Source organism: Ovis canadensis, chromosome 15 (genome assembly GCF_042477335.2).
Source record: "Ovis canadensis isolate MfBH-ARS-UI-01 breed Bighorn chromosome 15, ARS-UI_OviCan_v2, whole genome shotgun sequence".
NCBI classification, from domain to species: Eukaryota; Metazoa; Chordata; class Mammalia; order Artiodactyla; family Bovidae; genus Ovis; species Ovis canadensis.
The window spans coordinates 90,937,390-90,960,009 of NC_091259.1; the positions used below are offsets into that span (position 1 = coordinate 90,937,390).

At 61.0% G+C, this 22,620-nt stretch overlaps 2 protein-coding genes across 3 annotated transcripts in view; both read left to right on the top strand.

The window, feature by feature from the left end:
- LOC138420934 (beta-galactosidase-1-like protein 2) overlaps positions 1–14,539 on the top strand; it is a 35,345-nt gene extending 20,806 nt beyond the window's left edge. The window contains exons 10-23 of one of the 2 annotated variants that reach the window (XR_011249367.1): positions 2,141–2,225; positions 4,388–4,525; positions 5,424–5,504; positions 5,942–6,045; positions 6,549–6,698; positions 8,307–8,375; positions 8,760–8,847; positions 10,027–10,114; positions 10,439–10,550; positions 11,136–11,252; positions 11,357–11,420; positions 11,861–12,064; positions 13,213–13,508; positions 13,943–14,539. Coding sequence is in view for 1 of the 2 variants with exons in the window: in XM_069554640.1 (XP_069410741.1) it covers positions 2,141–2,225; positions 4,388–4,525; positions 5,424–5,504; positions 5,942–6,045; positions 6,549–6,698; positions 8,307–8,375; positions 8,760–8,847; positions 10,027–10,114; positions 10,439–10,550; positions 11,136–11,252; positions 11,357–11,420; positions 11,861–11,868 (1,104 nt within the window). In the remaining variant the exon portion in view is untranslated. Of the gene's footprint in view, positions 1–2,140; positions 2,226–4,387; positions 4,526–5,423; positions 5,505–5,941; positions 6,046–6,548; positions 6,699–8,306; positions 8,376–8,759; positions 8,848–10,026; positions 10,115–10,438; positions 10,551–11,135; positions 11,253–11,356; positions 11,421–11,860; positions 12,115–13,212; positions 13,509–13,942 lie in introns of those variants that run through there. The other variant, XM_069554640.1, reaches the window with a different exon arrangement.
- A 6,132-nt stretch (positions 14,540–20,671) lies between these two features.
- GLB1L3 (galactosidase beta 1 like 3) overlaps positions 20,672–22,620 on the top strand; it is a 31,363-nt gene continuing 29,414 nt past the window's right edge. The window contains exons 1-3 of the mRNA XM_069553278.1: positions 20,672–20,783; positions 21,270–21,401; positions 21,538–21,750. Coding sequence (XP_069409379.1) covers positions 20,761–20,783; positions 21,270–21,401; positions 21,538–21,750 — 368 coding nt within the window. The 5' untranslated portion in view covers positions 20,672–20,760. The remainder of the gene's footprint in view (positions 20,784–21,269; positions 21,402–21,537; positions 21,751–22,620) is intronic.

The following is a 22,620-nucleotide window of genomic DNA, read 5'->3' on the forward strand; positions in this document are numbered from 1 at the left end:
TGCCTGCTCACAGCGCCAGCCTCACTGCAGCCACGGTGTGCAAGCTTCCGGTGCGTAAGGAGGGGTGAGCGGATGAAGAGGGCATGATACGTGCCTCGAGCTTTTAAAAAGGAGGAAATCTCTCATTGTGACCGCATGGAGGAGCCTGGACAGCGCTGAGCCTGACGGATAAGCCAGACAGAGAGCGATGAGTAGGACCGTGGCGCCACTTCCGGGTGGAGTGCCGGCAGGAAGCCGCGCGCTGCACAGTGGCTGCCGGCGGCCGCGGGGCGCCCGGGAGACCCGCGACGCTGGAGGAAGGGCACGAACACCGACAGGGCCAGCGAGGTTTCCGATGCACACCTGATGCCGGGGGCAAGCAGCACTGACTCGCTCAATCGAAGTTGGTTGAAAGAATGTGACATAGATGTTCCTACCGAAAAAAAAACAACAACAGAAAGAAGGAATTGGGAGTGAATCTCACATTAAGAGAAGACTCATTTAGCGGCATCTTCAAAATTTTGGAGCATTTTCACGAAAAAGGGGAAATTCTTTCGGGTGCTAGGGAACAGAATTAATTTCAGTGGGTACAAGGAATAATAGAACTTTTATTGGCTGTATGTAGGGGTTGTACTTTCTCGCAATCTGAATTCTCCAGAAATGGAATATACTGTCTCGTGATGAACTCGCCATCACCTGCAAAGGCAGGGTGGCTGCAGGGGTCAGTGCCCGCCCGAGGGTGGGGTGGCGGCCGGAGCCCTCTTCCCGACGTGAGGGCCTGTAGTGTGGGGGTCCTGCGGGGCTGGGGGGGAGGAAGCTGCAGGGACTTGAGACGCACAGCTTCCATTTGTGTGCGTTTGCTCAGCCATGCCCAACTCGGCTCCTCTGTCCACCGGGTTCTCCAGGCAAGAATGCTGGAGTGGGTTGCCATGCCCTCCTGCAACGGGTCCTCCTGACCCAGGGAGCGAACCCATGACTTTTGTGTCTCCAGCACTGGCAGGCGGGTTCTTTTCCTCTAGCGCCACCTGGGAAGCTTGACTCAGAGGAGTGAGCAGGTTATCTCTGGAATTCAGTAGAATATTTTTAAAATGTTGAAGTGCTGGATGCCAGGCAGAAATGAATGAAAAGTTCACGTGATTTTGTGCTGCACAAAGTTGGCAGTGGTTTTGTTAGTTTACGTATTTTTGTCTTACTTTCTTTGAAGCATTTATCAGCTTAGGCAGGAATGTGAACGCTGCGGGTGGCTGGGGGCAAGGGTCCCTGCACTGAGCGCAGACATTCCAAGGCTGCATTAACTTTCAGAGCTGGAAGGAGCAGCATTGACTTTAACTGTGGAGTGTGTGAGCCTGAATGCGGAGCTCTTAGGTCCTGAGGGCCTGGGACGGAGGAGGGCCCCAGACCGGCTCAGGCTGGGACGCTGGAAGGCCTTGGGATGGCTCGGGATGGGGTGCTGGAAGGCCTCAGGCCTCGGGATGGCTCAGGGCTGGGACGACTGAGGGCCTCGGGATGGCTCAGATTGGGACAGTGGAGGGCCTCGGGCCTCGGGATGGCTCGGGCTAGGATGCTGGAGGGCCTCAGACCTCGGGGTGGCTCGGGATGGCTCAGACCTGGGACGCTGGAGGGCCTTGGGGTGGCTCGGGCTGGGGTGGGGGAGGGCCTCTGGGTGGCTTGGGCCTCGGGATGGCTCAGGGCTGGGATGATTGAAGGCCTCGGGATGGCTCGGGCTGGGAGGCTGGAGGGCCTCGGGCCTCAGGATGGCTCAGAATGGGGCGCTGGAGGGCCTCAGGGTGGCCCGGGCTGGGGCGCTGGAGGGCCTCGGGGTGGCTCGGGCTGGGGCGCTGGAGGGCCTCCGGGTGGCCCGGGCTGGCCAAGGGCGGAGCAGGAGCCGGGCATTGTGTGGGATTCTCGCTGGGCTTGCATTGTGGGCAGTTGGCTCTCGGCATCTTCAGTGCCTTCTCTGGGTCAGGTGCTTCCCTACGAGACCTCTCCTGGGGTTGGTCTGGGGGATGAAGAGATTTCTCCAAAGCCGGAACAGTGAGACCATGAGAGGCAGGCCAGGCTGGGTGTGTGCTGCGAGAGCAGTCAGGGGCGTGAGGATGCGCGCGGGTGAGGCGGCCCGGGTGACGGCTGGCTCGAATGTGTGGACTCTCCGCCTCTGCAGGGCCCCGGCCCGGTCATGATGATGGTGTACACCGCCAGGTCTCTGGACGGATGGGGCTCTTTTCGAAACACCCTGGACTTGCACAGTGAGTCGCACGTCGCCCCTGTTTGTCTCTGAGGGGGTGCCGGCGGACTCCCAGGGCACTGGCCTGCCTCCTGCCCGCTGATTAGGGTCCCTGAGGCTGGCGGGGTGGGCGGCCCTGTGTGCAGCGCCAGTGTCTGTGTCTGTCTGTGTGTCTGTCTCTGTCTGTCTGTCTGTGTGTCTCTGTATGTGTCTGTGTGTCTGTCTCTGTGTGTCTGTGTGTCTGTGTCTCTGTGTGTCTGTCTCTGTGTGTTTGTATGTGTTGCGGTGTGTCTGTGTGCTTGTCTCTGTGTCTGTCTGTGTGTGTCTGTGAGTCTGTGTATCTGTGTGTGTGTGTGTCTGTGTGTCCGTGTCTGTGTGTCTGTGTGTGTGTCTGTGTGTGTCTGTGTGTCCGTGTCTGTGTGTCTGTGTGTGTGTCTGTGTGTCTGTCTCTGTGTGTCTATCTCTGTGTGTCTGTCTCTGTGTCTGTCTGTGTGTGTCTGTGTGTCCGTGTCTGTGTGTCTGTGTGTGTGTCTGTGTGTCTGTCTCTGTGTGTCTGTCTCTGTGTCTGTCTGTGTGTGTCTGTGTGTCCGTGTCTGTGTGTCTGTGTGTGTGTCTGTGTGTGTCTGTGTGTCTGTCTGTGTGTCTGTCTGTGTGTGTCTGTGAGTCTGTGTATCTGTGTGTGTGTGTGTCTGTGTGTCCGTGTCTGTGTGTCTGTGTATCTCTGTATGTGTCTGTCTGTCTCTGTGTCTGTCTGTGTGTGTCTGTGTGTCTGTCTTTGTGTCTGTCTGTGTGTCTGTGTGTCCGTGTCTGTGTGTCTGTGTGTGTGTCTGTGTGTGTCTGTGTGTCTGTCTGTGTGTCTGTCTGTGTGTGTCTGTGTGTCTGTCTTTGTGTCTGTCTGTGTGTCTGTGTGTCCGTGTCTGTGTGTCTGTGTGTGTGTCTGTGTGTGTCTGTGTGTCTGTCTTTGTGTCTCTGTGTGTCTGTGTGTCCATGTCTGTGTGTCTGTGTGTGTGTCTGTGTGTGTCTGTGTGTCTGTGTGTCCGTCTCTGTCTGTGTGCCTGTGTATCTCTGTGTCTGTCTGTCTGTGTGTGTCTGTCTCTGTGTGTCTGTGTGTCTGTGTCTCTGTGTGTCTGTGTGTCTGCCTCTGTGTGTCTGTGTGTCCGTCTCTGTCTGTGTGCCTGTGTATCTCTGTGTCTGTCTGTCTGTGTGTGTCTGTCTCTGTCTGTCTCTGTCTGTCTGTGTGTGTCTGTGTGTGTGTCTGTGTGTGTCTGTGTGTGTCTGTGTGTCTGTGTGTCTGTGTGTGTGTCTGTGTGTCCGTCTCTGTCTGTGTGTGTCTGTGTGTGTCTGTCTCTGTCTGTGTGTGTCTGTCTGTGTGTCTGTGTGTCCATGTCTGTGTGTCTGTCTGTGTGTCTGTGTGTGTGTCTGTGTGTCCGTCTCTGTCTGTGTGTGTCTGTGTGTGTGTCTGTCTGTCTGTGTGTCTCTGTCTCTTTGTCTGTCTCTGTGTCTGTACCAGTGTCTGTGTCTGGGCCACACCAGAGGGTCGCCCCGCGTGTCAGCGTGACCTGGTGATTATTCTGTCTGGAGTGACGTTGTCTGTTGGACTGAAGCTCTAAAGTCAAGAGAGCCAGCTGTTCTGGGGGGCAGTTCAGGCACAGCTAGTGGGGCTCCACCCAGGAGCCAGGCGCTGTGGGCCCAGATCGTCTGCCAGCCCCGCCTTCCGGGAGGAGCCACAGGTGGGAGGTGGTTGGAGGGCGGTGCTCCTGGGGCAGTGACTTCAGACCATCACTTGGACAGGTCGCTCCGTGCTTCAGAGGCACGAGCTGGACACCCGGAGACAGAGACGTTGGGGAGATCAGACCCACGGGGCCCTGATGGCACCGCGCGGCGTCCCCCTCTCATCCCTGCGGCCCCCTTCCTCCCCCTCCCGCTGACACCTGCGGTCCTGTTGCACGGAGGCTCCGCTCCCCCTCCCTCCCCCCTGCCCCCCTCCCCCTCCCCCCACCCCTGTCTGAAGTCACCAGGTTCCGCTTCCCTCTCCCCGCCCCTCCCCGCCCCTCCGCTCCCCCATCCCTTCCCCTCCCCCCCTCCCCCTCCTCCACCCCTTCCCCTCCCCCCCCCCCCCCCCCCCCCCCCGCCGCCCACGTGCGGTCCTGAAGTCACCAGGCTCCCCCTCCCCGCCCCCTGCAGTGCTGATGGCGAGTGTCCGGGAAATGCTGCAGCTCCGGTTCTCCCTCAACTTCTACATGTTCCACGGGGGCACCAACTTCGGCTTCATGGGCGGGGCCGCGTTCCGTGGCCATCGCCTCCCTATGGTCACCAGCTACGGCAAGTCCCGGTCGGTCCGCGCCGTCTTCCCGCAGCTGCCCCGCCTCCGCAGTCACGGGCAGGGTCCTTTGCAGCAGGGAAGCTGGTAGCTTAGCTCTGCTGTGCAGCCTTTGTGAAAACCTTAGTTTTAACTGGCGGAGGGCTGCGTCTTCCCGCCTTCGTGAATCGGCCACAGGGGTCCTTGCGCCCCAGCCACCCTCCAGGGGGGCGCACACTGCTGCCTGGCCGCCCGGTGCGAGACGCGCCTCTCCACGAGCCACCATCTAGCCACGGTCGTGAGTCACGCGGCTCCCAGCCCGCCCGCCTGCCCTCCCTTCCCGCCTGGACGCCCGCGCGCAGTTCACTGCGTCTGCATCTCTGTTCCTCCTGCGGCTAGGCTCATCGTTACCATTTCTCTAGGTTCCACGTGTGTGCATTAACATGTGAGATCTATTTTCCTCCTTCTGACTTACTTCACTCTCTATAACAGGCTCTAGGTTCCGCCTTAGCTCAACTGACTCAGATTCACTCCACAAGCCTTTGTTCTTCGGGGCTCACTGTGAAACCCATTCCCTTGATCCCCCTATCCCGGGTGTTGGGTGTTGATGACTAGGTCTCCCCCAGTCTGCGACTCTGCTCAGAGACCAAGCAGGCAGCGAGGGTGAGAGAGGGGAAGGGGTCTGGTTGGAAACCAGAGGGTCCCAGCACTGGGCTCCAGCCTGGGCTCCTGACACCCCCGGGGTTGCCGTCTGTCCCTCCTGGGGGAGCGTGGGGAGCCGGCTCCGGCCACCTTCCTGCCTCAAGGTCTTCCTCCCAGAGCTGCTGCACGAAGGGCCCTTTGACTCAGCACCAGGTGCCAAAGTCCCTCCCGAAGCCGGGCCTTTTTAGGGAAGGGGACCGATTCGTTTCCGTCTCTCAGACTATGGGGCGCTGCTGACAGAGGACGGAGACCGCACACCCGAGTATCTCGCATTTCAAGAGTTCTTCCGCCCCGCCGCAGGTGCCCGCCCCGCCCTCCGGGGGCTCTGGGCTGTGGGGGGGGGGCAGACGTGGTCCTTGGGGGAGTCCAGCTCGCCCCAGCGTGTTTTATCCGCAGGGCCTGGGGACTCGGACTGCACGAGACACGGTCCCCCCAGCCCTGCTGTCGGTGGAAACCAGAGGGACCAGGCCCTCCCCAGAGCCACGAGATGCGCGTGTCTGGGTGGCAGTGCGGAGAGGGGCGGGATCTGAGCACGCATGTCCCCCCGCTGGCTTTCAGGAGAGTCTGGCCAGCAGGGCGTCCGGGGCAGGCCTCTGGGTGCAGGAGGACTCCCTCCCTTCAGTCCCTGTCCCCATGGACCGTCCGTGGTGGTGGGCAGGCTGGCCGGGGGCAGCAGAGGGTGCTGCACCCTTGGACGGGTCTAGGGAAGGAGCCGGCCTCCTGCTTGTGGTTTGCAGAGATTCCCAGCTTCCGGCATCGAGATAGCAGACCTAAGGACACGTACGCTCCCCTGGCTGCAGGTCACTTCATATCCTTGTGGGACACCTTGATTCACCAGGACGTGAGTCCCCTGCGCACGGACGTGAGCTCAGGACTAGGCAGGGAAGGGAATGAACACGGGGGACAGAAAGCAGTCTTTGCGGTTTCAGTCCCTTCTCCTTCTACAGTTCCGATTAGGAGACCTAGGTTATTTCAGAGTCGCTCAGCTGTGTCCAGCTCTTTGCGACCCCGTGGACTGTTGCCAGTCCGGCCCCTCTGTCCATGGGATTGTCCAGGCAAGAGTAGTGGAGTGGGGTGCCATTTCCTCCTCCAGGGAATCTGCCTGACCCAGAGATGGAACCTCCTGAGTCTCCCATACTACGGGCGGGTTCTTTACTGCTGAGCCACCTGGGAGCCCAATACCATCCCCTCCCTTGGGGACCCCCTCCCCGCCCCTCTTGGTTACCACCAAGCGGCTGCTGCAGACTCGTCATTGCAGGGCGCTCACTTGCCCCCGTGCTCCCTGAGCTTCCTGGCCTGTGATGAGGCCACCGCTCAGCCTGGCTTCCACTCCCGTCTCTGCAGGAGCCCGTGAGGTCCACGGGGCCACTCTCCATGGAACAGCTGTCTGTGAACGAAGGGAGCGGCCAGTCCGCTGGGTATATACTTTATGAGACCGTCATCACCAGAGGAGGCGTCCTAAACTCAGATGGCCATGTGAAGGATCGGGGCCAGGTAGGGGGCAGGGGTGGGTGGAGTGTGCCCTTCTCTGCTGAACAGCAGGCCGGCCTCTTCCTGACGTGTGGGAAACTGCCCTTGTTTCTTACCTGGTCCCTTCGGTGAAACGCTTGGTGTTCACATGTCAGCCACTGCTCCCGCGGGTCTAAGGCACTGGGTGTCCCGGGGGGGTGCCCGCCGAAGCCTGAGTGCACGTGATGCCGCCCTTGGAGGAGACCCAGGAGGGGCTGCGTACGCCCCCTTGTGCCTCGGGCAGAGGCCCCAGACGCTTCCTTGGAGTGTCGTGGTCGGATCTGCGCCTCTAGTTCTTCAAACACCCATCTAAGGTACCTGTTACCAGCAAGGAAGCCGCAGAGAGGTGCAGTGGCCTTGCCCAGAAAACGGGCGCTGGGGCCCCTCCTGCCCGCCCTGCACAGGGGCTGTTGCGGGCCCCGCCCACCCCTGTGGTCCCGTCATCCCAGGATCCGTGTCCCCTCGCAGTCATCGTGACCTCCTAGCCACAGACTCTCATTCCCTGCTGTTTGCTGAATGCGTGTCTTCACTTGGACGTACGCTCCTGTGGCTTCTCAGACTCAACACATCCAAACGCGTCGTGAGCTCCTTAGAGGAGCCACAGCCGCAGCCCTGCACCCAACCCGTGGCCACCCCACCCAGCCCGGGCCTCCCGCTTGCCTTGTCTGCCGGGTCCCTGGTGGAGCTGCGTCACTTGGCTGTTCTTTGCAAACCCAGGCCGTCGCGCACAGCCTTAGAATCCTCCGGCATGGCCGTCAGACCCTGTTCCTGGCCTTCCTGTCTCAGAGGGCTCATTGTGTCCCCGTCTCGTGGGGCCCCCCGAGTTCCTTCCCCAGGGCGAGTCCCGTCCTGACTGCCTCCACTCCCAGGCCCTCCCCGCCGCTCTCCCTCGTGCTCCTGGGTCTGAGAACAGCTCCCCTGCCCGCGAGCGCAGGGTGGGCTCTGCCCTGCTCAACCCTGGGCTGGGACTGTGTGTGCTTCGCGGCTGCCGCTGCTTCGGGGATGGGGGGGGGTCTTTAGTCACTCAGCGGTGGTCCCTCAAGCAGTGGCTGTCGAGCCTGCAGCTCTCGTCTTGGGACCCTGGTACACGTAAAATGTGAATCTTTGTTCTGCGCACCACTGACATTTTGGATACTCGTGGATTTTGACTTTTACAGTCTCCTAGTCAGATCCCTTTTGGATGACGTAACTCAGACCCTCTGTGGTGCCCTTTGCGTGCCCGTCTCTGTCCTGTGGGGCTCCAGCAGCCTTGCGGGGGCGTCGGGGGTGGACAGCGCATGGTGGGCAGCGGGGAGGGTGGGGACAGTCTCAGCGTCTCTGCCCCGGAGCCCCTGCCGGCCCTTCGTCGGCACGTGCTTCGTGGTGTCCGTCGTGGTGCCCACCGCCCTCCGCCCCCCTCCCCAGTCCCCATGACCCCCGCAGGTGCTCAGGGCTCACCTCACACCCCTGGGCCCAGCCGCCTTCAGAGTGCCTGTGGACCGGCGTCAGCGTGTCGCCTTCCCAGAGGCAGACTTAGTCCTCCCCTGGGACCCTGGCGCCTCACCCCTTCCTGCCTTATCCACACCCCACAGTCTTCCCCGCTCTCTCTGGCAGGTGTTTTTGGATAACAAGTATATAGGAGTCCTGGATGACGCGCATCAAAAGCTGACTCTTCCCAACGACGTACATACCGCCACGGTTCCAGCCCCCCGGGGCCCTGGGCTCACCCCTCACAGAGGCCCCACACGGCTAAGCTGTGCGCTCCTCCCGGGGTGGCAGGGTGGTCCCGCCCTGGGTGTTTGCTGCTCAGAAAGCCTTGGGTTGAGCACCAGCCTCAGAAGAGTCTCCAGTAGAATGTTCAATGACTCTTCATTTCTTGACAGCCCAGTATGGGAGGGGGGTGGAGGAGGAGCTGCAGGGTTTGGCTGGCCCAGAGCTGAGGTGTGGGGTGCCGAGCCCTACCCTCTGACAGCCCCCAGTTTCCGAGATCGTCCCAGTCTCAGGGGGGCCCCAGTGGTCTCCAGAAGAGGCCTGAGCAGCCCCCTCCAGCTGGTGTGTGTTGGACAGCGTTACAAGGAGTTCCTGATGCTGCGGATCCTGGTAGAGAACCAAGGCCGGCTTGCCTCCGGGACCAGCATGAACCAGGAGAGGAAAGGTGGGCTCAGGACCGCGGGGCGCCAGGACAGGAGTAGGCTTCAAGGGGAGGGGGGCCATGTCCTGCTAGGCTCCCCCGAAGGTGCTCTCCCAGCGCTGAGGACATGCACTGCCCTGCCTCTTCTGGGAGGAGGCTGCAGAAGCGCCCTCGGAGAGCAGAGTGGGCTGAGTGCTGCCCTGGGAGTGCTGATGGTCCCTCCCTGGGGCCCATGCGTGTGTCCTGGCCTCCTCCGTCCTCCCCATCCTCCCTGGCCTCCCCGTCCACCTCCGTCCTCCCCATCCCCCCCTGCCTCCTCTATCTTCCTCTGTCCTCCCCATCCTCCCCAGCCTCCTCCACCCTCCCCGTCCTCCAGCCTCCTCCATCCTCCCTGGCCTCCTCCATCCTCCCCATTCTCCTCTGTCCTCCCTATCCTCCCGCAGCCTCCTCCATCCTCCCCATCCTCCTCTGTTCTCCCCATCCCCCCCGGCCTCCTCTGTCCTCCTCCGTCCTCCCTGGCCTCCTCCAGTGTCCCCATCCTCCCTGGCCTCCTCCACCCTCTTCGTCCTCCTCCGTCCTCTCCGTCCTCCCCTGGCATCCTCCGTCCTCCCCGTCCTCCCCATCCTCCTCCATCCTCCCCATCCTTCTCCGGCCTCCTCTGTCCTCCTCATCCTCCCCATCCTTCTCTGTCCTCCCCGTCCTCCCCATCCTCCCCATCCTCCCTGGCCTCCTCCATCCTCCCCAGCCTCCCCATCCTCCTCCGTCCTCCCCATCCTCCCCATCCTCCTCCATCCTCCCCATCCCCCCCGGCCTCCTCCGTCCTCCCTGTCCTCCCCATCCTCCCCTGGCATCCTCTGTCCTCCCCATCCTCCTCTGTCCTCCTCTGTCCTCCCCATCCTCCTCCATCCTCCCCGTCCTCCCCGTCCTCCTCTGTCCTCTCCATCCTCCTCCATCCTCCTCTGTCCTCCCCATCCTCCCCATCCTCCTCCATCCTCCCCCATCCTCCCCGTCCTCTCCGTCCTCCCCGTCCTCCCCATCCTCCTCCGTCCTCCTTTGTCCTCCCCATCCTCCCCATCCTCCTCCATCCTCGCCGTCCTCCCCGGCCTCCTCCGTCCTCCCCTGGCCTCCTCCACCCCCCTTCAGGGGTTCGGGGCACTTCTCTGTAGCTTCCCTGCCTCAGTGTCCTCTCTCCCTCTTCTGCAGGTCTTACTGGGAACATCTATCTAAATGGTTCTCCACTGAGAAAATTTAGAATCTACAGCCTGGAGATGCAGAATAAATTCATACAGAGGTGGGTGCCGACCACTGGCTCCAGGTGCCTGACCGCAGATGGGGAGGCCAGAGGCCAGGCAGCCAGACCTGCTTGTGTTCACACACGAGGCAGAGACCCAGAGCACTGAAGGAGTGACCCCACATCTCCTGGCTGTCCAGGGCAGAGCAGGCACTGCCCCCCCCCCCCGCAGCCCTGGTCTGCTGTTTCATTGCTGCGCCGTGGGCCGCAGATGGGCCACGGGAGGGGACACTGGGCTCAGCAGGGAGGAGACAGCCCTCCGAAGGCTCAGCTGACATGCTGTCAAGGACCATGTAACCTGTCCACTGGTCTGACTCTCCCTAGGAAACTTCCCAACATCTGGAAGCCCAGCTTTCTCCACACTGAAGGCCCTGCATTCTTCCTTGCCCTCCTGAGAGTCGGCAGTCATCCCAAGGACACCTTCATGAGCCTGCAGGTGAGTGGTGTTCTTCCCGGCTGTGTCCCCAGCCAAGCTTCCGCCCCAGGAGACCTCTGCCACCCCACGGCCATCCGGGGGGCTGCCCCTTCCTGGCGTTGACTCAGGATGGGGAGGGAGGCCAAAGAAACGTGCCCGAGCTGCCTGCCGCCCTGTGTCCTGGGGGGAGCAGCAGTGGGGACGTGGTGGGGACACGGCAGTACCTGTCCCTGAGGTGGGTGCACATGGAAGGTGAGTGGGAACCCAGGGCCTCCCTCCCGGGGGCCCAGAGCGGGAGCCAGGGCTGGGGGCAGCAGCGCTGAGTCTCCAGGTCACTGCCCTCCGAGGGCCACAGCTGGGCCTGCGTGCTGAGTGTGGCTGTGGTTGCAGTCTGCATCTGGGGTGTGTGTGTGTGTGTGTGTGCGCGCGTCTGTGTGTCTGTGTGTGTGTGTGCACGTCTGTGTGTGTGTCTGTGTGTGTGTGTGCGTCTGTGTGTGTGTGTGCGTCTGTGTGTGTGTGTGCGCGCGTCTGTGTGTGTGTGTGTGTCTGTGTGTGTGTGTGTCTGTGTGTGTGTGTATCTTGCAACTCTGCTTCAATGTCTTCCAGGGCTGGACAAAAGGAGTGGTCTTCATCAATGGACAGAACCTGGGGCGCTACTGGAACCTCGGGCCCCAGGAAACGCTTTACGTCCCGGGACCCTGGCTCAAGCCCGGGTTAAATGAGGTGACCTCCTTTTCTGCACCTCTCCCCGCCCCAGGCCGTGCTCGCCTCACCCTGCCCGGCCTCGGCCGAGCGTGTGTCTCAGGGGCATCCCTGCCTCTCCACAGATCATCGTGTTTGAGGAGTTCAAGTCCACCCTGGTGATCTACTTCACCAACACCTCCCAGCTGGGTAAGCGGCTTCCTCCCCGTAAGCGGCTCCGGCAGCTCGCAGCCTCCCGAGGCGTCTGCGCGCGCTTCCCGGTCCCGGTCACGCACTACCCGCCCCAGCACCACCCCTGCCGGCCTCTCCGAGGTTCTCACGGCCGCGTCTGCCCCTGGGCCCTTCCTGGCCGTCACCGGGCAGGGGCTGTGCGTTCCAGCCAGGACGCCCGAGCTGACCGCGCCCGCCTCGCGGCTTCGGTGGGAGTGGGGCCCGGACCCCAGTGCGGAGCGGCCTCCTCCTCGGGGCCTGTCAGGCGGCTGCTTCCTCCACCCGCTCCCCCAGGGCAGGGTGGGGCTAAGGGAGACCACGCCCCTCCTCCTCAGGGTACTGAGAGCTAAGTCACACCGCCCGCCCCTCCTCCTCAGGGTACTGAGAGCTAAGTCACACCACCCTCCCCTCCTCCTCAGGGTACTGAGAGCTAAGTCGCACTGCCCGCCCTTCCTCTGACGCAATGGAGGCGTGGCTGAGCCGAGCCGTCTCAGAGCCCTGAGTGCCTGCTAGTCCTGCAGGCCCGCCTGGTCGCTGGGACCACCGCAGAGGCTCCGTGAAGCCCCGTGTTGCACCGGGTCTGCCACCTGCTTCCCCGCCAGCCGGCCCGTTCCTCCTTTGGCGTAAGTCAGCTTCCCTGTCGCAGCACAATAAACGCAGCTAACCGACCGCAGCCGGCGCCCTGTCGTGCTTCTGCAGGAAAAGCTGCTGACCCCTGAGGACAGTGGTGAAGAGGTGCTCGGCGCCCTCAACCCCGCGAGTGCCGATTTGGAACAAGAGGTGTCCCCCGAGAAATCGAGTGAAACACGAGCTCTAAGTGAGGGATTGGCAGGCAGCTCATGCGCGTTTCTTATTTTCAGTGTGAAGAAAGCTTTTCCTTTGACTCCCCAAGTCTCATTCCATACATCATTGCTTTTCCACACTCCTGTGGAAACCTTGCTTTCTGGAGGCTCAAGACTCCAAGTGGCCTGGTCCCGAGCCCCTCCCCCACCCCTCCCCCAGCGCCCCTCCCCCACCCCTCCCCCACCCTCCCCCAGCGCCCCTCCTTTCCCTCCCCCTCCCCCAGCCCCCCTCCCGTCCCCCTGCCCCCATCCCACTCCACGGCCCTCCCCTAGCCCCTGACTTCCAGCGCCTGTGGATGCCTCTCCTGCTCCGGGTCCCCCTGGGGCGCACGCCCTGCTCTGAGCCACAGTGGGGCGCACCAGGGCCGTCTCCACAGTTGGGGGGGGGCAGCCTGGCGCCCCGCAGGGCAGGCCTGCAGATTCCAGTGCAGACGGGCCCTGCGGAAAGGGGGTCCCCGCGAGGTGCACGGGCACCGTGCGGCGGGCAGCTGAGGAGCTCCGAGCCGTGTGCTGAGTGGCCGCTGTCGGGCCAGGTCGGGGGCTACGCTTGCCGCCCCAGTCGACCAGTCAGGGTCGCAAGTGCTCGGCCGGCACCCTCTGTGTCCAGGCAACGGCCTGGTGTGGACCAGGCGGTCGGGGGCGCTGCCCTCGTCACCCACACTCTCAGGAAGTGCAGGCGTGTGACCCCCGCGAGACGGTCAGACGGGCTGCTCCCGCCATGGGCCCCCCCGGGTGTGCAGCACAGACCCCCAGAGGGCCCGGGTGGGCACCGGGCCACACCCCCAGAATGCGGGCGCCTTCCAGGTCCTCAGGCGTTGCTGGACCGAGGCCATCCGCCCACCCACCGAGCCCTCCGCGTGCACGACCTCGGCCCGCACAGCCCTCCTCCCGGCCTCGTGGCTGAGGGGTGGGCGCCCTGTGTCCCCCAGGTTGTCATGCTGCACGCTTGGCGTCTGCTCACTGGGTACCAGGAGAACCCCACCCCCGGGGTGACAACCGGCGTGGACACTGCCATCGGCGTCAGGCCCGTTTCCCTCGTCACGGGCCTTTCTGGGCACGGTGGCCGCACTCCGGCCAGCCGAGACCTCTACCCAAGCCTCGGACCTGCAGGAAGAGGCCTCCAGGGCCCTTCAGTGCTGTTTCCCACCCATAACCAAGGGCAGCGCCTTGCATGGAAAACCGATAACTTGTGAACAAAACACACGCGCGGCCGTCCTCTGCCCGTGTGAGTCATAGGGTCGGCGGGCGGCTTTCTTCGATTGTTGGGTCTTTGGGATCCGTCTCAGCATTAGGCGTGGCGGAGTCACTGTGGTGGAGTCACTGTGGCGAGCGGAATGGAGAGGCGTCCAACATCCCCACCTAGATTGTGCCAAAAACCTCGGCAAGGCGGCTCCATGCTGCTTGTATCTCAGGGGCCCTGGCTTCCAGGTTCCCGGGGCAGGCCGGGAGGCGGGCCCTGGCAGGGAAATGTGGTCTCCGTGGGCCCACGCACAGGTCCCTGCGTCTCCGGGGCACGTTCACAGGGGGCTGCCTGCTCCCGCCCCTGCCAGAGAGCCCCGGGGGAGGGGAGACCCGGCTGCAACTTGAGAAGCTCAGCCGGTTTCTATCAGGGGGAGCCCTTCCCTGGCTCCCCACTTTGAAACAAGTTTCCCTACTCAGGTGCAGACCGCAGATGGACTCCCACTCGTTTCTGCGGCCCGCCTGGGGGAGGACAACGCTCATCAGCTTGAGGGCCGGCCGAGGGCTGCTGTCCTTCGGGGAGGCCCGGGTCTCCACCCCGGCCCATGACTGCCCTTGCGGGTGCACACAGTGACCGCGGGCTCCCCGCCTCCCAAAGCCCCATGGGTGGCTTGGCCACGGTCCCCAGCGCTCCCACAGCCCCGGGAGAGCCAACCCCTGGGTGGCCGCCTGCTGACGCTGAAGAGACCGTGGGCCTGGGCTGAGAGCATGTGGCGTTCTGGGGACAGGGCTGGTGGGTCCGTTTGTCCCCCAACCGTCGGAGCACCACCCTCTGAAATTGTTAGGGACCGAACGACGGGCTCTAGGACCTGAGTCATGTTTACCAGAAAGAGACAGGACATGCGCTCATCCTGCCTGGCCAATCATGTAACGCCAGCTACTCCTGTAACTGAGACAAAGAGCTGCCTGTGTGTAAGCCGCCATACTGCTTCGTTCGGGGCTCTTGTCGGATTCCACTGTGCTGGAAGAGACTTGGGCCCTAGCGTGCTAGAAATAAACTCCCTTCTTGCCTTTGCATTACTGTGGTGGACTTGTTCTCTCTGTCGGTTCAGAGATACGGGCTTGGTGCATAACAGAAATCACATTCATGGCTGTTCCCAGGAGTGAGCAGACGCAGCTCTGCGCAGAGCAGCAGAGGGCAGGGGGCAGACTCGGGAACCTGGGACAGACTGCTGGCCTCTGGGAGTCGGACATGTCTGGATTCTGTCTCGGCCGTGTGCAAAGGGTCTCTCAGCTCAAAGCAGGGCGTTTTCTCATGTTATGCTGCTCCTGAAACCCGCGGAAAGGAAGAGGCAACTGGGACCTTCTGGGAAGGAGGGATGACGTCCAACAACAGGCCCGGGCATGTCCAGAGCCAGCAAAGTATCTGTTGCTGTTGCCTGTGAAGGCAGGGGCTCTTTACCACAGGTGTGCGGCAGGTCACCCGCGGAGCCGACAGGACACACAGCCGCCCACGCTTTCACAGTAACTCGGGCTTTACTCACCAGCGTGCCAGATGTAAACACCAAAACCCGAGAACCATCTCAGCCCCTAGGGCACGGTCGGCCTTGGAGTCATCTGGGGTGTCTTGACAGACATGCAGCATCATGGAGGTGTGAAGTTTTTTTAAAATTGTAAATATACATTGCTTAATTCATTTAAAAACAATAAACCCCCTATCAGCCAGCTAGCTAGACAGATGCCAACTCTCAGCCGACTCCTGCAACCAGCAGCCTTGGAAGTCATCCAGAAGAGAGTAGACCGATCTCACAGAATGACTATTTCCGGCCGCCTCAGGGCCTGTTGGGGCTCCCTGGTGGCTCAGATGGTCAAGAACCTGCCTGCAGTGCAGGAGACCCAAGTTCAATCCCTGAGTCGGGAAGATGCCCTGGAGAAGGAAATGGCAACCCACTCCGGTATTCTTTCCGGGAGAATCCCATGGACGGAGGAGTCTGGCAGGCTACAGTCCTTGGGGTCCCAAAGAGTCCGACACGACTCAGCGATGAGCTTTTCCGCTTCAGGGCCTGTTGCTCTCTGACCATGCACTCCTCTGCTCATTGTCTCTGTGCGTTCAGTTGTGAAGACTGTGTCTTTTTTCTGAGAGACGATGGAAAACAGGTTGCCTCATAGTGAGGAAAGTCCTGAGTATCTGATCCAGCATTCTCATCCTGATAAAGGTCCTCTTGTAATGAAATCTCAATGTTATGAGAGAAATTCCAAAGAGTTCCATCATGACATGAAAATGATGCCTCCTGCTATGAGCTTTCCTGGGCTGCAAAGACCAGCATCACTTCGCACACAGCGGGCTTTCTCCCCACTCTCAGATTATTAATACCTTTGCCTAAGATATCACTGGGTCTTCACTGGGGGCTCGGTGGTTAAGAAACCATCTGCCAATGCAGGAGACCTGAGTTCAGTCCCTGGGTCGGGAAGAAACCCTGAAGAAGGAAATGGTGACCCACTCCAGTATTCTGGCCTGGAGAATCCCATGGACAGAGGAGCCTGGAGGACTACGGTCTGTGGGGTCATAAAGAGTTGGACACGACTGAGCAACTCTGCACACACAAGCAGTAAATTACTGGGCTGGAGTCCTGCCCATGAGACTCAGCACCTGAAAAGATGCCTGGTTCACAGGGGAAAAAGCTCTAGTGGAGGTGGGTGGGCCCACTGGGGTGGCGCGGCTGTGCCGACGGCCTTCGCAGGGGGCTGACCACCCAGGCTGCTCCTGCCGAAGAGCGCAGCCTGGCACACTTACCCCCGCAGTGGGCTGGCACCCGCATCTCACCCACCACCGGGACCGGACGCTGCAGGCCGTGGCTGGTGCTTTGGCAGAGCCAGGACACCTGGAGCGCCTTGGACGCTGAGTGCCCTGGGCAGCCCCCGGCCGCCCTTGCTGGAGGTGCCTTGGAATGACAGCAGACTCGCTGCTCGGGAAACAGGCAGGCGGTTGGCGCACACGCTCAGGCAGGTAGACTGGTGCAGCCCGGGGGGGACATCAGTCTCAGGCCGCTGAGCAAGCGAAGGCAGAGGATGGAAGGTGGGAGGGGGCCAGTGGGGACTGAGAAACGTGCCCTCCTCCAGTACGTCTGGGCCAGACAGCCCCAGGCAGCCCCACCGGCGTCCCACGCAGTGACCCATCACAAGAACTCCTCGTCACGTCCATGCGCCCCAGACCAGACGCCTGACTCTCTGCGGGATCACCGTCCTGCAGATCAGTCAGGCAGGTGGGGAGCGCTGGCACGGTTGGTGAGCCGTGGGGCTTGGCAGTGCGCTGACCCAGGGGACTGGGTGGCCCGGAGGCTCCGGCCGCCTCGCCTCGGCGGGCTGAGCACAGACGGCCTCCGCACGAACGGTCGGTTCAGCTCAGCTGAGAGCCAGCGGGGCTTTTCCTGAGACGGTCACTTCTTCGAACAGGGAACCTCCGTTCGTGGACTCAGAGCTGCTTCCGACCCGGGGCCCTGTAAGTACATGGGTCCTGCCAGGTTGGGCCGGGGCGCACACTGAGCCCCTGGCTGAAGCCCCGGGTGGTCAGAATTTGGGGGTTGTGTAAACTGGCTACTTCCCTCTTGTAAGTTTGTTCCCTTTAACCCCTACTGTGCACCAGTACCCAGTGGCCCACGTGGTGTGTGCTACCGCCCTCTACAGGGCACTGGGCGTAAAGCACAGCCGCACAGCCACGATAGAGGGCGCGCGCAAGGACAGCATACACCAGGCACGGGGACTCACTCACACGCGGGTTTCCACCTGCGGAAACTCAAAGCTGGAAGGTGCGTCGGTCGGGGACTTACTGTCTAATACAGAGAGCCAGGGCAGGAATCCTCTGCGGGCCAGCGCGACAGGGAGGCCACGACCCCGGCCCCCACCCCACCCTGGGCCCAAGGGCCCCCCCAGAGGCTGCGAACCGGCCCGTCACCCCTTCTGACCCCCGGCCCGGGGCTCCGCCCTTTCTCCGCGGCTCTCTCCTTCTTTAGAGGCCCAGGCCCTCCCCGCGGCCGTTCCAAGCGGCCTCCCCTTGAGTATGATCCGCACGCTTCTCTCTGCTGGGGGTCTTGATCTCTGGGCCGCTGGGCATTGCTTCCCCTTGCTTTTGAGCTTACTTCTCTGCTTAGCTGCTGAACGTGGAGTCTGTCCTCGACTATTCCCGCTGCTCGGCTCAGGGGGCAAGATTGGAGGATCTGTCCATTTGGCCTCTTGAAACTAGAGCCGTGAACGTTCCAGGAACAAAGCTAACACTTACCCGCATACAGCCCCTTCTCTGTAATCTCTACGCCCATAAACACTAAAGCCTGAAGTGTCTTCTAAAATTATTTGGCAGCAAAGCTGGACCAGTGCGAGCGAATTTGGAAGCAAAACCTCTCAGGCATTGACCTGACACACTGTAGTCATTTTTACCCCCCCCCCCTTTTTTTTTGAGTCATCTTGTGCTTCGCTTTTGGCCGAGCTGGGCCTTTGCTGCTGCCCACGGGCTTCCTCTGGTTGCAGGGGGCAGCGTCTGCCCCTAGCTGCGGGCCCTGGCTTCTCTTGTTGGGAAGCACGGGCTCCAGGGTGCTTGGGCTCTGGAGCATGGGCTTGTTCTAAGCGTGTGGTGTCTTCCTGGACCGCAGGCAGGTTCTCAGCCACACTTCCCTGGTTGACCCCTATTTACCCCTCTTACTCTGAAGGTCAGATGTTTCCGAGCAGAACTGTTGCTGTATTTTCGACGAGTGTCACCAACTTGCTCTGTTAGAGTGCCCTCTAACAGAGGGCTAGAAGGAAATCACTTCAAATTGATAAACAATGTATACAAACCCACCCACACTTAGCATTACACTTAGTGGTAAACAGCTGCTTGCTACCTGAAACCTGGAAACAGGTAAGGATGGTTCTCACCACTCTTATTCAAGACAGTACTGGGAACTCCAGCTACCACAGTGGGATAAGAAGAATTAATAAGACATTGGAGCGATTGGAAAGAAAAAGAAACCTGTCTTTTCAGATAACGTGACTTTCTGTTTTAAAAGATTTTTTTCCCTCAATTTTCAGCTCTGCTTCTTCTATCCCAGATTCTTCTATTTATTTAATTATTATTATTATTTTTTGGCCATGTGTCTCGTGGGACCTCGGCAGTGAAAGCACCAGGTCCTGACCACTGGGCCACCAGGGAATTCCCAACATAACCGCTTCTTTAGAAAGTCCCGTGGAACTGGGTTTCAAAACAACTGTGTAGAATTAATGAGAGAGAATACCAAGGTCACAGAATACCAGATCCACACAAGACGCCCGGCTGCATTTCTCTATGCTCACCATGAACTTGTTGAGACTGAACTTGAAAATACCATGCCATTTAAAATAGCTCAAAAGAGGGGCTTCCCTGGGGGCTCAGTGCTAAAGAATCCACCTGCCAGTGCAGAGGATATGGGTTCAGGCCCAGGTCAGGGAAGATCCCACGTGCCCTGAAGCAACTATACCCGGGAGCCCCGAGTCCTGAAGCCTGAAGGCCCCAGAGCCCATGCGCCCTAACAAGAGAGCCACGGCAACGAGAAGTCCGCACACCATGGCCGGAGAGCAGCCCCCTCACGCTGCAAGAAGAGGGGAGTCTGCAGCAACAAAGGTACAGCACCACCAGAAACAAATAGTGACTTTAAAATAGCTCAAAAGAAAATGAAACGCCGGGGTATACAACTAAAAACCATGCGTGGAAAAAACAGAATTCTGATCAAAAAAGTGAAAGTTGGTTAGTCGTGTCCAACTCTTTTTGACCCCATGGACTATACATACAGTCCATGGGATTCTCCAGGCCAGAATACTGGAATCTTCCCAACCCAGGGATTGAACTCAGGTCTCCCTCATTGCGGGTGGATTCCTTACCATCTGAGCTATGAGGGAAGCCCCCCAGAGTGATAGCAGACCGAAATGAATTCAGAAACACAGCAGGTTCACAGATTTGAAGACTCAACACAGTGAGGCTGCTAAATCTTCCTCATGGAGGGGGAAAGTCTAACACAGTTCCCATCAAAATGTCAGCATGGCCTTTGGTAGAAATAGACAAGCTTTTTCTAAATTGTATATGGAAAGGCACAGGCCCTAGAATAGTTTTACAATCTTGATAAAAAAGAATACAGTTCTGTGGCTGTAAAACCAGATTTATAAAACAAGGTATATTCAAATACATGGAACATTGCGCTTCTGTGTTTAAGGAGTGGAAAGTCAAGGCAGCCCCTAGCATCCAACCTAAGAATGAGAGAAAGAGGGACATTGTACAAAATTCTCAGGGAGGTCGGGTCTCAAGGGTGGACACGTACCTGTGATGAGCCAGACAAGAGTAACAAACACCCACACGCTCGCGGAAAACTCTGGTCTTAATTTTGACCTGGTGCCATGGGCTCTGCTCCTTCCAATGGCACAGGAAAAGCAAAGGGCTTCAGGGAGAAAAGGCCAGGGGACTGTCTGATTTTCCAGTCTCTGAAAAGAGACTTTTCATCCCAGGACTTCAGATCCAGGTGCTTCAGACAGGGCTCAGCGTGTTCAAATCTCTACCCAGACCTGCGTTTCTGGTCTCAGGAGACATCCCCATTGACTACCCGGCTCGCCTGGGCTGCCAGCGCGGGAGCCGTCCGCCTCCTCTCTCTGAAGCACCTGCTTCAGCAGGCAATTACCAGAAATTCCCATTTCACCTGGAAATTCTCCTAAAATCCCTCCGTGTCCTCGCAGAGGGTAGGGACCAGGAGAACGGCTCCGGTGCTCCTCCTGGGACCCCCGGCTCCTCGATGACCTGTTTCTCACCTCACCTCCGCCTTGCACCAGGCAGTCCCCGCAGAACGGATACCCGGCTTGAAGGTCCCGGCAGCCTCCGGCAGGAGACGCCGCGGCGCCCCTGGTGCCCAGCAACGAGGCCTCCGCGGTGCCCCCGCCTTCGCTGCGGACACTGGACGGACTCTCCGTCCACCGGCGTCCCTCTGTACCCCGCCCCGTGACTCTCTCCGTCTCCTGCGGCGGGATGGGGAGACGGCTCCCCCCAGGGGCGCACGCCCGGCGCCCTCGCGCCCGGTGGCCTCCTTGCTGAGCGTCTCCGTAGTGGACCTTGGGCCACGGGGCGCGCTGACCGCCTGCTCTTCGCTTCCGCCCTCGGGTTCTTCTCGCGCCCTTCGGTCCCGGGAACTCAAGCTAACCCTCCGGTTCCTTCCCGCAGCTGGGAAGCGTCTGCGCGCAGAGGCCTCCGACCCGCCGCTCCCTCCGCTTCATCCCGGCGTCGGGGGACCTGGACGCCTCCCCTCGCGGGGATGGGCTCCCCGCCGCGCTCCAGGTGAAGGACCCCCATCCCCGCAGCCCATGGGCCTTCCAGGCGCGGGCTCCCTGAGGCCCCCTCGCCTCTCCCCGTCCTCGCCCCGGAGCCTCCGAGGCCTCCCGCCGTCTGTCGCGGTCAGCTTGGCCGCCCCGGGGCGGGCGGCCTCGCGGTCCCCAGATCTGCCCGGGGCGGCAGTCCCCCAGCGCGGCTTCTGCCCCGGCCAAGCCCGCCTCGGCCCAGCACCCCAGGAACAAGGGCGGCCCCGTCCCCTCCTCCACGTCCCCGGGACCCCGCCCGGTGCCCCTCCTGCCCTGTTGGTGGCCGCAGGCCTCTAGGAGGCAAAGTCCACAGGCAGCCCTCAGCGCAGAATGAGGCGGGCTGCGCGGCAGCCCCGGCGGCCCCGGTTCAGCACGGGCCCCGCTCCTGCCGCCCGGGGCCGCTCCCTGGTCCCTCCCGCGCCTCCCTCGCCTGCCGGGGTCACGGGCGGTCTCCTTGTCCTTTCAGCCCCCGTCTCTCCTGGAGAAGAGTCCTGTGCGTCCTTTTCCTGCCATTTGCCTCATCGGGTTTTGCTCCTCCGGCGAAACACAGAAATAACTTTATATTCGAACACAGAAAGCTGCATCCAAGCCCGCGCAGGTCTGCCTGAGCAGGGGGCCCCTTCTCCGTTCTGGGCTGAAACTGCGGCAGCGCCTGAGCCCAGCGCCTTCTCTCCGGGCGGGGCCCCAAAGCCTCGCTCTGCCCGCCGCCACCTCTTCCTCTGGGCCCCCGGCAGGTTCGACTGGTCGCACCTGACGCCCCGCGAGCTGCAGAACCGCTCGTGGGGGATTCAGACTGAGGAGCGAGCCGGGCGCAACCCCTACTTCACGCTGGAGGGCCGCGAGTTCCTCATCCTCGGGGGCTCCATACACTACTTCCGAGTGCCACGGGCCTCCTGGAGAGACCGGCTGCTCAAGCTGCGGGCCTGCGGCTTCAACACCGTCACCACGTGAGCGCGGCGCGGGCCTCGGATGCGGGGCCGGAGCCTGCGATGCCGGGTCCCGTGCGTGCCGTTCACGGCTCGCGCTGCTCAGCCGTGTGCTTAGGATGCCGTGGTCCGTCCGCGGGTGGGGTCACAGGGAACAGGGGAGAGGCAGGCTTCGCTCAGGAGCCTTCCCAGTAGGAGGGCCCCGGGCCCCTTAGGAGAGCGGCTTTATGACGGACGCTCAACGTAGACTTCTAGGTAAAGGCTTGTTTTTTAAACGCCCAAACCATTTTGCATCGGGGTATGGCTGATAACAACGTTGTGATAGTTTCGGTGAAGGGACTCGGCCATACATATCCGCGTGTCCTTTCTCCCCCAAACCCTCCTCCCATCCAGGCGGCCGCATGAGTCGGCCAGTTCCCTGTGCCGTACAGCAGGTCCTGGTTGGTTATCCATTTTAAATACAGCAGTCTGTACCTGACCATCCCAAAATGCTTAACTATCCCTTCCCCTCTAAATGCACGTTGTTTTAACAAGTTTGCACGTCTGTGAAATGAGCACTGAGAGGAATGAGTGGGCTGCTCAGTCGCTCCCTCGTGTCTGGCTCTTGCGGCCCCGTGGACTGTGGCCCACCAGGCTCCTCTGTCCATGGGACTCTCCAGGCAAGAATCCTGGAGTGGGCTGCCATTTCCTTCTCCAGGGGATCTTCCCGACCCAGGGCAGTTTGCCTCTTAAGGTCGCGTGCTAGGAAAAGGCCATAGTGCCGGCGCGTGCATGCACCCAATGGTGGCCTCATAAGGAAAAGCGAGCCGGCTCAGTCAGCGGGCGTTCACCTTGACTGTGTGTCGAGGGGCGATGTGGTTAAGGTGTACTGACGACGGTGGGATTTCTAAG